This window comes from Chlamydotis macqueenii, chromosome 8, assembly GCF_036417535.1.
Source record: "Chlamydotis macqueenii isolate bChlMac1 chromosome 8, bChlMac1.mat, whole genome shotgun sequence".
NCBI classification, from domain to species: Eukaryota; Metazoa; Chordata; class Aves; order Otidiformes; family Otididae; genus Chlamydotis; species Chlamydotis macqueenii.
Genome location: NC_141563.1, coordinates 19124619 through 19138403, shown reverse-complemented (window position 1 = coordinate 19138403; position 13785 = coordinate 19124619). Strand labels below are relative to the sequence as shown.

Sequence of the window (13785 nt, the reverse complement as noted above, 5' to 3'; positions counted from 1 at the left end):
TCTTCCTACTTTGACTATATTTAGAAATATTTTACCTATGTTTTTTGTTTTCTAACTGTATCTCAGAGACCATATATGACTCTTGGAACACTCAGAGATCAAGTTATATATCCAGATACTTTAGAAGATCAGAGAAAGAAAGGGATTTCTGACCAGGTAATGATAATTAGTTCACTAACTCTTTGTCTTGCTTAAGATGAGTAATGCCTCAGATTTAAAAACACTGAAGTTGCTATTAAAAACACTGCATTTAGTTTGTTTTAAATATTTATCAGGGTTGTGATAGTACATCAGTGTAATAGTATAGATATAGTATATAATATAGTATAACCCTTTATAAGCTTTTTCAATCATTTATTTATTAAGTTCTCTTAAACTGTTTATCATTCTTGTGTCAATAAAAGGTGCTGAAGGAGTACTTGGATAATGTCCAGCTGGGTCAAATCTTGGAACGTGAAGGAGGCTGGGATAGTGTTCAGGATTGGATGGATGTACTCAGCGGGGGAGAGAAACAGAGAATGGCAGTATGTCTCAAAAACATAAATACTTAAAAAATACAAGACATAAGTTGAAAATGTAATCTGAATTGTAATATTTTTTTTACTAAATATTAATATTTAACTTAAAGAAGAACCCCCAAAATGTGTAATACCTGAATACTGAGAAAACAACTTAAAAGAGTGCATATTGTACTCAAAATTTAATAGGAAATGACCTTTTACCATGCCTTACACTTTGCTTATATAAACAAGATTTTTAAAATAAATAAAAAAAAAAACAAAACATACAGCACTCTGATTTTCAGGCTTCAGTGGGTGCTAACTTAGAATAAATTCCCTTGCCACAGTAAATTTTTGGACACTAATTCTTAATTTGACTTCTAACACTACATTATTGGTTGTAGTTCTGTATCCATAGTAGCTTTTCGGTTTGCATTCCAGATGGCAAGGTTATTTTATCATAAGCCTCAGTTTGCAATTCTGGATGAATGCACCAGTGCTGTTAGCGTTGATGTAGAAGGCTACATTTACAGCCACTGCCGGAAGGTAAGCTCTTTGTTTCTAGAATTATACCTCTGTATGTTAACAGGAAACTTGAAATGATACGAAGTGTGCTCTTCCTTATGCCTAGTGCAGATTACAAAAAAAAAAAAAAGGCAGTTTAGAAGGGCATGCAAGGAGAAAGACACACTAGAATTCAGTAATTCAATAATTGTTTTGTAGTTTTAAGATAATTTAGATTTACGTGTGGCCTCTGTATATCAGAGTACTCTTACTAACTGGTAAGTAACCTTACTTTTCCAGATAAACTCTTAGAATGTCAAATAATCTAAAATTTTATACTGCTTTGTTGTTCAAGAGGTTTCTTTTGGCCAGGGCAACAGAAGTGAAAGGCTGAAAATTCATATTTTCATGTATTTTGAGATATGAAAAGCCAAGCACTCTAGGAAATAAAATTATGAGATAAAATACAATTTTCTTTTTCTTTTCCCTCTTATACTCACCTCTTCAGATTCTGTCTAGTGCCATGTGAAATATCAGTAAGATTCAATTTCACACCCCTAGCCTGGGAAAGAATGAGTTTGAAATAACATGATTATTAGGTAGCACTGTTCCTAGAATGGTACTGGAGCAAAGCTGTGCATCCACTGAAATATGCGCTTGAAATTTGAAGTGGGAACTTAAGGAACCTTCTGTGGTAGTAAATTGATGCTAGATGAGGACTCTGCAAAAAAATGAACATTATTTCTTGAACTAATTTTTCCACATTAGTATCAATACCCTGACAATTTTGTAAGTCTATTTTGCATATACTTGTTACTCTGTTAACCTGAATGTTCATTTGTACTTTTGTTTTAGAGCTGCTGTTGCCAAGTGGCTAATGCATGTTACTGAAAAATAGAATTCCTGGTTAAGCTGTCCTTGCAGAAAGAAAATGTTACCCTGTTATATCATCAGAGCCTTTTTTTCCTTTAATTGGCCCTACTTTTAGGGATGCATAAGTAGTTGAGTTGCAAGGAAACAGAGGCAGATTATTCACTTTTAAATTGTCCCTTTAATTTTATAATTCATTAATGGCTTTTGTGGTTTTGGTTTTTTTTTTGCTGTTAAATCGAACTTCTTTAATCACCAGGTTTGTTGTTTTACCTGCCTCCTACTTCACCTCCTTTGTCCAGTTCATTCTCCTTTTTGCCAAATCATTAGGAGCAAAAGAATAGTGAAATCAATTAAAAAAGATAAATCTCTCCTGCTTTTTTTTTAACTGTAAAATCTTGCACTAAAGCTACAAGTGTATACTGTTTTAATAATAGAATCTGGAAGTTTGTGTTTATGAATTTAAGCTCTTCAGCTGATATCATGCTGAAAAATAAGTAATACCTAATCCATGAGAAAAATTAAGTGCCTTGTTGTGTCTATTTTCTTCATGTAGGTTGGCATCACTCTCTTCACTGTCTCTCACAGAAAGTCACTCTGGAAACATCATGATGTATGTAGCCCTTGCTTTTGCTAAGGGTATCTGTAGAGGGTAGAGGATTTGTTGTTTGACTTAAATTGACTTTACAATTCAAGGTGTTTTCATTTTACATCCTAGTAGGTCATATTCTGTTTTTTAAAAGTTTTACTTTCATAATCCAGTTGCACTATTTGAAATATTCTTACACTTATGAAGGGAAAAGTAACCAAAAATTCTTAAATTTATCTGTGAAAGTAGCCTCAAAAATATGAAAAGCTTACTAGAAACTTAAGCCTTATTTCTTAGTCTTAAAACCCCCTTGAACTAGAATCCAGTAAACAGCATGGAGGTTTTGTTTTCAAAGTGCATAATATATCTACGCATTAAAAAAAAGTTTGTCTCTAGTACATGGACTTACTTTCTTCCAAACTAAGTCTTTACTATTGTTATTTTTTTATGCAGGCAGACTGTATGTGTGGGGCAAAAAATACTGAATTAATACACAGGGATGACTGTGTAACTTAAGTATATTGTCACAAAATCCAAGATAGCAGTGTTAAGTCTAGGTGTGACCATCAACAGACTGATGGATGATATGAACAAAACCAGTTTAACTCTTTTTCTAGAGACTATTGGATTTAATGAAACATGAGGTGGGAGAAGCTTACTCTCTGGCTAGCTGAGTTTAAGATTTTACTTTAGAACTACTTTATAATTTATTTAGGCATTTATAGACCTGGTAATCTTAGGTAGTTGATAACATACGTTCTTTTATTTTAGTTTTACTTGCATATGGATGGCAGAGGAAACTACGAGTTCAAGAAAATCACTGAAGACACAGTTGAATTTGGATCTTAGTCATGAACTGAACTGCTACAGAGACTGATGATTACAGAAGTGTGTAGAATGGCAGACACTGTACAATAAAACTACTCAGCTTGTTTTTTAAACAAATTAACTAGGATAACAAACAAGCTGTTAAGCGTTTACTGTTATGTAGGATATTGCTAATTGTGTATATGTTGGTTTAATTATTGATATGTACTAAGAATGTCCTTATTCTTGTGGTTTAAAAACCTGCCTAAATTAAATTGGGCTTAAATTAGTGTAACCTGATTCATCCTGGGATGCAAACCATTTGAAATCAGCTGATTTGACCTTTGTAGACCTTCTTTCCCTTCAGTGAAAAGCCCTGTTAAAATTAGGGTTGCTACCTCTCTTGTTCCTGCAAAGCAGTCTTGGATTTTTGCTCTGTTCTATGCATATTTCTGAGTTATTTCACACGGTGCAGGACATTCTCCCATCTTCAGATCTGTGCCCTGGTAAATGAAAGAGCCTTTTCCTTGACCAAGCCTTGTGATGTAGCCAATATGCCCTTGCTGATAAAGAATGGACTGAACTTAAAAGACAACTAGTTCCTTCTGCTAAGAAAACCTGCTTGTTCTTTGCTGGGTTTTGCATTCTCTTTAACATCTATCTGTCTGTGCAATTCTCTCTGCTGCTCAGTAATCCCGTTCTCTCCCAATTTAGCAAGAACTTCATCCATCCCCCACCCCAGCTGCCCTTTTTCTGTCAGAGAAATACTATGGTAATGAAGAGTTGAGAGAAGGTTGAGGAAGGAAAGGACTACCTCCCCCCCAAAAAAGGTAAAAGTGATGTTCTGTGTATCAAGTGATCTTGTACATGTTTTCGGCTCTGAAGAAATGAATGGCTCCCACAAGGAGAAACAGAAAAGACTGTGGGTCCAATCATTCTTCTCTTGAAATCAGTAGAGGTTAGAACGGACTCTAAAATGTTAATGTGTGAAATAGCAGACTGTTGTCTGTCCTGTGTGTGTTCAGTCCTGTAATACAGCAGTTGCTTTTTCCAAGTTCCTCCTTCTCTCTCTCTTCGAAAAATGGGACCTCCTCATGATTTTAGCTGCCCTTCAGATCTGAGTTGGAAAGTAAGTGATAATGATACTTCCTGTTTGGTCTGCTAGGCTGTGAAATCTAAAATGATACTTTCATCCTTCACATAGATTCTCTTATTTGTCCTCAAGTTTCTTCATTTCTGATACAAATTATTCACCAGTGATTCTCACTGTTGTCTAAGCATATTTAGTCCCTATTGGTTTCCTTGTTCCAGTTGCCAAATCCCCTTGAAGCAACCAGACTCTTTAAGTAGTTTATTGTAACCATTTTTTCCACACAAATAATTATTGTGGTTGCCATATGACTTTGACAAACATAAATGCAGCAAGGTGATTTTTGTGATCAGGGAATAGGAAGGTATAATTCGAACTGAATCACTGTTAGGCTTTAAAAAAAAAATTGCAATACCTTTTGAACAGTGAAGGTCTAGTAGTTTTTTAGTGTACCATATAATACAGGAATGCACTACATGAAGGCATGCATAAAATATGCAATAAATCTGTTCTCTCTGTATCTTTTATCATCTTTTATAAAATGGATGTGTACTTGGATGCACCGCTGTCCATTAATTTTTAACAAATTTGATTAATCATCTTTCAGATTGAAATTGCTACCTGTTAATATTTTTCTTGTTATCATAGTTTTTGCCCATACTGGTCAGTACTACTGTTCTTTCATAGCACTCAAATACAAATAGCTGTCCTGGTATAAAAACCTAGTGACCGCAGTAGATTCGTAGTATAATGCATCAATGAAAATCAAAAGAAGCCTCTCTGAAGTGTAGCACATTCAAGAGAATAAGGTACCAGAATAAATTTTTGTACTTGATCCACAAGAAGGCAAATAGATAACGCCTGTTACTAATTTTTTTTCCTGTTCATTCAAATTCTAACATTAGCCATAAAGTAGCAGGTAGCAGCATGCTGTATCTGGGGTAGTAGTCTATTTTTAAATTGTAACCATGAAAATAGTGATGCCAGCTGCTTTTTTTTTCTCTCTCTTTTGTGAAAGTTCTCAGCACAAATGCAACTTTTTTTTTTCTTGGAAGGGATATTTTAGTAGTCTTTTAGAGAAAAACAAAGGAAAAAAAACCTCTAAAATGAGAGAGTTGCTGTTATCCTTGTGACTAAGGCAGACTTTGCAGTGGAGTGGTGAACTTGGGATACTTTAATGTATTTTAACACTGACAAGCAAAACCACACTCAGCACACTTATGTAGCACCCCAGCAGCCAATCCCAAGGTACTTTACTATTTAATGGATTTTTGTGTAACATCAGATGTATTTTAAAAACTAAAACAAAAAAGTTAAAAATCAGACTCCATAACTAAGGAGGAATAGGTTTGCCTTTAGATGCCATTAAGTTCATTGAAACTGAGGGTGCTATGATCTCCTTAGGGCCAGGACTTAGCGTTTCTAAATATACTGGAAGGAAATAAAAATATTCTTCTGCACTTGATTGTAAGAGAGGCTTATAAAGAAAGTATAAAAAAGAATGATGTTTTAGAATGATAATCCTAAAAGGCCTTACATTAAAGTATTTTGAGACAGACTTGGTCTAATGAAAGATAGTAAAAAAATCTAATGAAAATGATCCAAGTCTCAGTTCTGTTGCAGAATTGCACTGTGATACTGTATTTTAGCTGTTAGATCTTTTTAATAGCACAAGTTGGAAGTCTGTAAATTGGAATTCTGAGCTGTCTTAGTAAGACAAAGTACTGATGAATATTTTCAGTCTCAAACTGTTGGTTCTTTGAAGATGGTACTGGTAATAGTCAGATTGGCTGCATTTCAGCAGTGGTGGGAAACATTCCTGTATGTAAATACTGTAAAGTGCTTTGGAGGGGGAAATGGCGCTGTATAAATGTAAGACATTAAGTGCCTCTGAAATAATAATAAATCTAAAGATAAAAATATATCTAGGCTTTTTATGCTTCTTGATGATGTGATTAGGAATTATGTTACAATATGGTCAATGAATACTCAACAAATCTCAAGTTACTTACTGAGCTGATTGACTTGTGTTCAGCTTGTATAGTCTGTAGTACTGTCTGAAATTCACCCTGGAATCAGCCAGATGATGCCATCCAGTTCTAGGCTTAACAAAAAACATGAGCTCAGTCATTGAAGATATGTACTTAGAGCAATTGGATTATAGGTGAGTTAATCTGTTTTAAGTCTGCACTGACTCTGACCTCTCTTCTCCCCTTTGTCCACTGGCTGCTTCTTTTCCCTTCAGGTTTATTGATTTTAAAGGGGTGTGGGCCTGAATAAGGTTAACATAATATCAGTACTTAATGTGGTAATTCTTTTGAGTGCTCCTTCATCTTTGTGCTTTGAGGAAAACAGGATAATCACTCTCCACCTTTATTGTATTTCTGATTTTTTTTAATGTTTTTCTTTGTTGTGGTAGACATACCAGCTATCAGGATACTTGAAACTCAGTAGTGTAAAAGTAAAACCAAGATATGTTTGAATGAACTGATTTTAAGGGTCTTTTCTTGTGAACACTGTTTTCTAATGCTAATTAGTACTGATTTTTCCATCTCTTAGCTGAGATTAGTTCTGCAGCAAGTGTATTGTGTAGCATTCTTAAAGGGCAGAGCTCCCTTTGAAAGGAAATTCCTCAACCAAGGATTTAGCCTAGAAATCTAAGTGTCACTCGACTTAGCTGATGAGCTGGAGAGACGAAAAAAAAAGAACTTCTGTGTTGTGGATGTGATGTTTAATACTTAAATTTAATATTTAGAGTAGTCTGAAGTCTGTTACTAGTTCAGCTCTGGGCCCTCAGCTATCCACTTTATTCCAAATGCTTGGTGTGTATGCCTCAACACTTCAATTCTTCCTTATGTAGAGGAAAAACATCAGTTCCTGGAGCGGTAGGACTAAAACCATGGAGCAACAGATTCAAACTCATTTTTAAGGATCAATCACCATCTTTTGAGGATGTTCACTAGCCTTGGTCCAGTATTTCTGAATGTTTGATAACGCTCCAGACAACTGTCCCTTCTCAGCACAAATTAAGCTTTCTTGACAAGGCTTTGGGTGATTTTTTTTTTTTTGTAGGTGATGGTACTTTCTACAGGACTAGCATGAGACTGGAATAAGCTGCAAGGTGAACAGTACATCACTGTGAACCTTGTCATCTCAAGCGCAAAGAGTGCTTTGCTGCATAATGGATGTATTTTTTCCTAGTGAAAAAAGCCCCAGCAGGCAAGACACACAAAAATCCAACCTACCTCTGACCCTTGTAATTCTCCTGGGAAAAGTTGGCACTGTAAGCTGTGTCCTAGGCAGCGTGCGTGTTGCAGGGATGTTTCTTGCCCAAACATGGCACAGACAGAACGGAGTAGACATATCTGGCTGGACAGCCCAAATATAAGATTACTTCAGCACTGTTTGAAAGTGACTTGTGCTGTAAGAAAATTCTGGATGTATTGCCACTTCATTAGCTCTCTCCTGTGTACTAGAGAAGATGACTAGTGAGAAACAAAGCAGCATGTAGTGCTACCATGTCAGGCACTTGACAGGCTTTTTAATTAAATCACATCTAGTACTGACAACTTAAATGACTTATGATTCTTCAGAATAGGGAATTCAATCTTCATGTTTCTTAAATCTATAAAGAAGAAATATCCTGTGGATTAGACTGGAAAGAAATAATTTAGTGATTCTTCCATAGGATTCAGCTCTCTGCAGACTTGACAGAGTGCATCACCTAATCTTTGGTGTTCTGATATGGTCGAGAGGTGTGAAAAAACATTAAAATGTCCTATCATCAAGTTAGGAGTTAAAAATCCATTATTAACATTTCTATATAATTGTCATACATACTGTGAGATGTCATAGAAACATCCATGATAATGATAACCTGAAATCCAACTGTGGAAAACAGTAGGGAGAAAAAGTTACCTTGGTTTTCAAGAAAAAATAAACCACAACTTTTATCTGTCAAGAAGAAAATCAACAGTGTGCAAGTTCATTTTTTTTTTTTATAAAGCTACTGTTCAAAACACTTATTTCTATGTATAATGTGTTTGCTTCTTTATTAGGTGTAGATACCAGTTGGTTTGTGCCAGTCCTTTTCATGAGCATGGAAAGAGGTTTCTTGGTTTTATGAATCAGTGATGTGCTGCTGTTTGGGAGGAGGTTGGTTGGTTTTCCCTTCACATGTTGTGGTTCCAGGCTCTTGCTATTGCTTTGGGTACAGTCAGATTTTTTTATTAATGATGCCTTAAACTTCACCTGGAAGTTTAGAATGGCTGTGCACGCGGGAGATTCCTATAGTATTTCTGTTTATATGTTTTGATGAAACGTACCTTGTCATGTGCATTCAAATGTCAGGTGAAACTGGTTTCATCTTGAAACAGAAATATAGTCAAGGTAGGTTACTATGAAAGCAATTTGTCTTTTATGTTAAAACCTTAGAAACATGTTATCTTCAGAGTTTCTTGTCCATCTTGGAACTGCTGCATCATTTTCTTTCCTTTTATTCAAAAGCGGAGCCAGATGACAAGCAGTCTGGAACTTCAGACTGAACCTGTTGGAATAAATTGAAAAATATGACAGAGTCAGGATTTAAGTAAAAATAATACATGTAAACATCTGGTGAAATTCCATGGGGATTGACTTTGGAAACTAAAGACATTTTGCCAGTAATCCTGCAAGGAATGTAACAGTGCAAGAATCATCATCCAACTGGCATTTTAAAATAGGAGAGAAGGGGAACTTGGACAGTCGGCTTCTGTGGAATGTATCTTTCACAAACCAGGCTTAACAATAACAATCTCTCTCACACTGGTTAGAAACCTCACTCTTAGTGACCTTTGGCAAGTTTGACCCATAAATATTCAATACAATGGCTTTTACTGGCAAAAGGCACTCTTGTGCTATAGTTCCCAGCCCTGTTCCCTGCTCTGCTTGTCCACAAACCAACATCTTTATTGCCCACCCCTTGTTCTGGGAAACAAGTGGCATCCACACATGATGCTGCACCAAAATAGAACAGAAACTGGAAAAATGAGGTCAGTGCTGTCTGGACCAAACTAAGACTGCTGAGATTGGTTTGCTTGGGTAGAAATAGGGAACTCCACCTACATGACTGAGCAAGTTTTCTGCATTAAAATAATTTTGAGTTTGGCACAAATCACAGCTGATTTTTTTTAAGCTTGACTATAGAAAATTTGGGGAATACTGCTCTGGAGAAGAGACTCCACATATACAATTGAAGATACATTCTTCTGTGTAACCAAATATTCCCTCCATTTCTTTAGTCTGAATGGTTTAATGGAAGCAGGTACTAAAAACCATTTGACTAATTTTAGTTGTTGTGAATCATGGCAAGGTAAGTAGTGTGAAGATGCTCCCCAAAGTAAGCTAGCCTTTATTTACTTTGTTGTGGTATTCTACTGTGGGAATGTATTGGCACAAAAGCAACAGAGATAAAAACAGCTGTGTCAGAAGCTGCTAATGTGACAGACTTTACTTTGTTATCTTTCAGTGGTTTCTTGTCTGTAGAGGGGCTGTTAAGCTGCTCTATTTGCGAAAATAATGATTAAAAAGAAAGACGTGCTGGAGGCTTCTTCAACCTCAGATGCAATCTTGCATATTGCAACAGGACTTCTCTGGAAAGCCAGGAACAATTAGCAAATTTTTTTTGCAGCTTAGTAGAGAATTAAGGGCCAAGGTTAAACCTACACATTGATATTCTTATCTCTTAACCCCACAAATGCAAACTAGATAATTTAAAGTAGATTTTTTTTAATTAGAATATTTGTTTCTATAATAGTCTTTAAGTAGAGCATTTTGAAAAGGCTGCATGAAGTTAGTCCATACTCACAAAAAATCTCTTCATGCTTTAGCGTGTTACCTCTCTAAACTTCCTCTGAGGGACTGGGGTGCATCATGCCGGTGGGATAGAAGGTGCTTGAATGGGTGGCTCTGATAGACATTCCTATTGCTGTGTATGTTGTGTGTTTTATTATCCCTGAGGTTGTTACATAGCATAGTAACCCGCCTGAGGGACTCGGTACAAAAGAGCAGCCCCTCACCTGGAGCCTGTTTCACCTTCTTGTACCTGTGCCCCTACAGTGGAAGGTCCTTCCCTCAAAAGACTGTTTTGGGGTTGATTTTTCAAGACAAGCTCAGCAGAACTCAAAGCACGTAAAGCCCAAAATAGCTCTGATTACAAACATGGCTGCATTCCAGCTATTCCCACCCGTGCCTGCCTTTTCCTTGCACTGAACAGATAGCAGTTATCACAGTTCCAAACATTTTGTACTTCAACCTAACTTGCAGGGCTTTTACAGCTCAGTTTATGCCACGTGCAGTAGTAACACGGTTTCCAGTGCTCCTAAAAGACTACAGTCTGGTAAGAAGCTTATAATCCAGTGTGAAAATCTCCAAATTCTGAGCTACTCCTGAGTTCTCTGAGACTAAAGGAGAACTTTGTCAGAAGGGAGTGTGGTTTTGTGCGGGCTTTAACACCATTGTGCAAACAATGGGTAAATAAGTAAATAAGTATTTGTTGCTACCTGCTGGATTGTAACTGAGGCCTTGTTTCTAGCAGTGCTTGAAAACTGATAACATGAGGTAGGTTATCACCCAGGATCCCTGGAGAACCTGGCAGAGGGAAGCACGAACTAAATGAAAGACAGGGAAGGGTGTTCAGGAGGAGAAATGTGCTCCAGCCCTTCCTATCAGATCTCATTGAGCTATTCAAATTGTGTGTCACGCTTCATTATTGGAAAAGAGAATAGGTAACAAATAAATGTCACATACCCTTTTTCTTCAAATTCTGGCGAAATCTGGATTCAAACTGGGAATCGGTGTACTCACGGCTTTGGAAAATTTGAGTTGTTAACATACTGATTATGCCTTTTTTTTGCCACTTGGGGTCACCTTTTCTAGGCACACAAAACAGTACATGAAACATTCAGTTGCAGAATTAATGTAACGGCGTGTAAATTGTGTATGGAGTGCTGCTGTTCCAGTGTAGCAGTGTGAAGAGCAAAGGAGGAACAGATCTGTGGTGTTGGTGGTTCCACTGCTGCAGCGATAGTTGCAGCAATGACATAAAAAGGTGCCCTCGATGCTTTATGGAAACAAATGAACATGTTATTAATGAAGTGGGAAGACAGGAAATCAGACTGAGTATCTTCTCTGTGGAGACATACGTATTTGGTGTGAACGGATGGTAAAGTATGAAGGCAGTAGAATGAAAACCTGTGTTAATCAAGGATGTACTCTTGAGGAAAAAAAAAAACCCACCACCCTTTCCTCTGGAATAATGAGTACTTTTTATCAGAGCAGGTTTTAAAATCTCACTTGTCGTTCTAGCTCTTTCATTACACTAGCTTTTTAATTGAGTTATGAGATTACTGAAGAACTAATTAAAAAATTACCATGTGACCTCACTGGGTGAATATTTATTCAGAGGAAGGAGGTTTTTAATTAAACTGCTCTTTTGATGAAATAATTTTGTGAATGTAACAATGGCTGAGTACTTTGCTATTTAAATATTTATTGAATTAATAAGGTAGAAAATTTGAAAATAAAAATAGAAGAAAATGCATCAGTGAGGATAACTGAGATCTGGAACTGTGAATATTCTTTGAGTTCTGATTAATAACTTCATTGTTAGTTAAAGAAGCCACGAAACCTGTTCATCTTTAAAGGTAATTAGATGCACTGAGGCACTCAGAGCAGTGCTAGCAAATGTTCTGTAGAGAGTAAAAAAAAAAAAATGCTACTGTGCTATTAATATATTATTGTTGATTAAGGGATATAGATTTATTCAGGTGCTATATTGTCATTTAAATGAAATCCTAACACACTGCTGAAATGAGACAGTGGGTTCATCTTGGGGGAAGAACAGGTCATGGAAATGAGTAGCAGATGGAGGAGAGGAATGGAAACATCAACGAAGGAGCAAGGGGAAGTAAGCAGCAGAATGTTGTGAGCTTCTTACAGGAGCAAATCACTCAAGTGTGCCACTAATAGGACACAGACTTTGACAAGATGAAAAACAGGCACAATCCCTGCAATTGGGCATACGAGAGGACCTGGCTGTAAAAGCCCTGGAGGCAGTTAACATGGTTGCGTCTTTATTCACAGGTACTGGCGGGTTTTACTGAAAGAAATCACCCCTGAGGCAAATCTTCCTGTTGATTTGCCTAATTTATCTACAGTTAGAGGCTGAGGAATTACAGGGAAAGATGTTCCTTTAGGGAGGCTATTGAAATGGGCTGTCTGGGCTGAATGAGAGCCTGTGCCAGAAGAAGCAGAAAGGTTTCACTAGTGGGAAGATTTCTCATCATAAGGTGGAAGGAAGAGGAGATTCGCAGCGCATCTGTCCTGGTGGTTGTGTGCAGAGCTTTCCTAAGCGTCCTGCTGTAGAGCACTGGAGGACACACATCAGCAGATAAGGGAAGGGCAGCTTTCTGTGACAGTTTCCATTTGTTACGGGAATGGGTGTATGGTGTGGGAGAGCATATGCTGTGGTGAATAACACCACACCTAATGGTTGTGAAAAGATTTTCAGCTGGCCAGTTCCTGCTTCTGTCATGTCTAGCAGGTTGTTCTGTTCTGTTTTTCCTGTCTTTCTCAAACATGAACACCAGGACTTCTCTCTCCCTCAGTGACACACACAGACTATAAAAAGCATGACTATTTGTATGTGGATAAATACTGCATAGTTGGAAGACTGCTCAAGTCACTCTTGGGTCTGGTACTGTCAAAAGTCCACTCATTCTGTGTATGACAAGGTTCTGAAACTGTAGCAATCACTACTAACCTGCAGAATAATCGGCGTTACAAAACTGAACCAAGAGGGTAATCTGTCACAGCTGTTTATTCTCACTTAATGCAGAAACTCTTTGTCCTGAGTTGCCACATAACTAGTGATCCAAGTTAAGCTTATAATCACATTCTTACCATGCAGCAGCCTTCTTGCACTGGAAAGCTGAGTCTGCTAGAAATAGATTAGCTAAACTGTTTGCTGCCGTATCTATTATATATACATTTATGAAGTCCTGCACAGTTGTTCATTTTAAGTAATGGCAGTAATTTTTTTGTCTGTAATGCTGTTAGGGCAGGCAGAAAAGCAGCAGAACACTGTCAGCTTTTATTTACTCACATGAACAATGTGGTTTTAAAGCGATACTATAAAATGAAAGTAGCTTATTACAGTATGCAATGTTACAAATTCATTTGTAGAAGGACACAAGCACTGTTTCAGGGAACTGGGCAAATGTTTTTATCCACTTGAAACAGCTGGATACCTTTTTCTGCAACAGATGATGAGCAAAGCGGAAGAGGGGAATTAGGTGCATCATTAGGAAGACGATTGCTTACAGGAACCTGCTTAGAAGATAAGCCAGGGAACTTAGGTGTGCAGGAAGAGCCTTCCCTTTCTCACA

General features: G+C 37.1%; 1 protein-coding gene across 3 annotated transcripts in view; it reads left to right on the top strand.

Moving 5' to 3' along the window:
* Nucleotides 1-6284, top strand: part of ABCD3 (ATP binding cassette subfamily D member 3) — a 29926-nt gene extending 23642 nt beyond the window's left edge. For 2 of the 3 annotated variants that reach the window (XM_086753375.1, XM_086753374.1), the window contains exons 19-23: nucleotides 67-156; nucleotides 405-524; nucleotides 942-1046; nucleotides 2431-2487; nucleotides 3235-6284. In XM_086753375.1, the coding sequence (XP_086609501.1) occupies nucleotides 67-156; nucleotides 405-524; nucleotides 942-1046; nucleotides 2431-2487; nucleotides 3235-3312 (450 nt within the window). In that variant the 3' untranslated portion in view covers nucleotides 3313-6284. Of the gene's footprint in view, nucleotides 1-66; nucleotides 157-404; nucleotides 589-941; nucleotides 1047-2430; nucleotides 2488-3234 lie in introns of those variants that run through there. The other variant, XM_086753376.1, reaches the window with a different exon arrangement.
* The last annotated feature ends 7501 nt before the right edge of the window (nucleotides 6285-13785 follow it).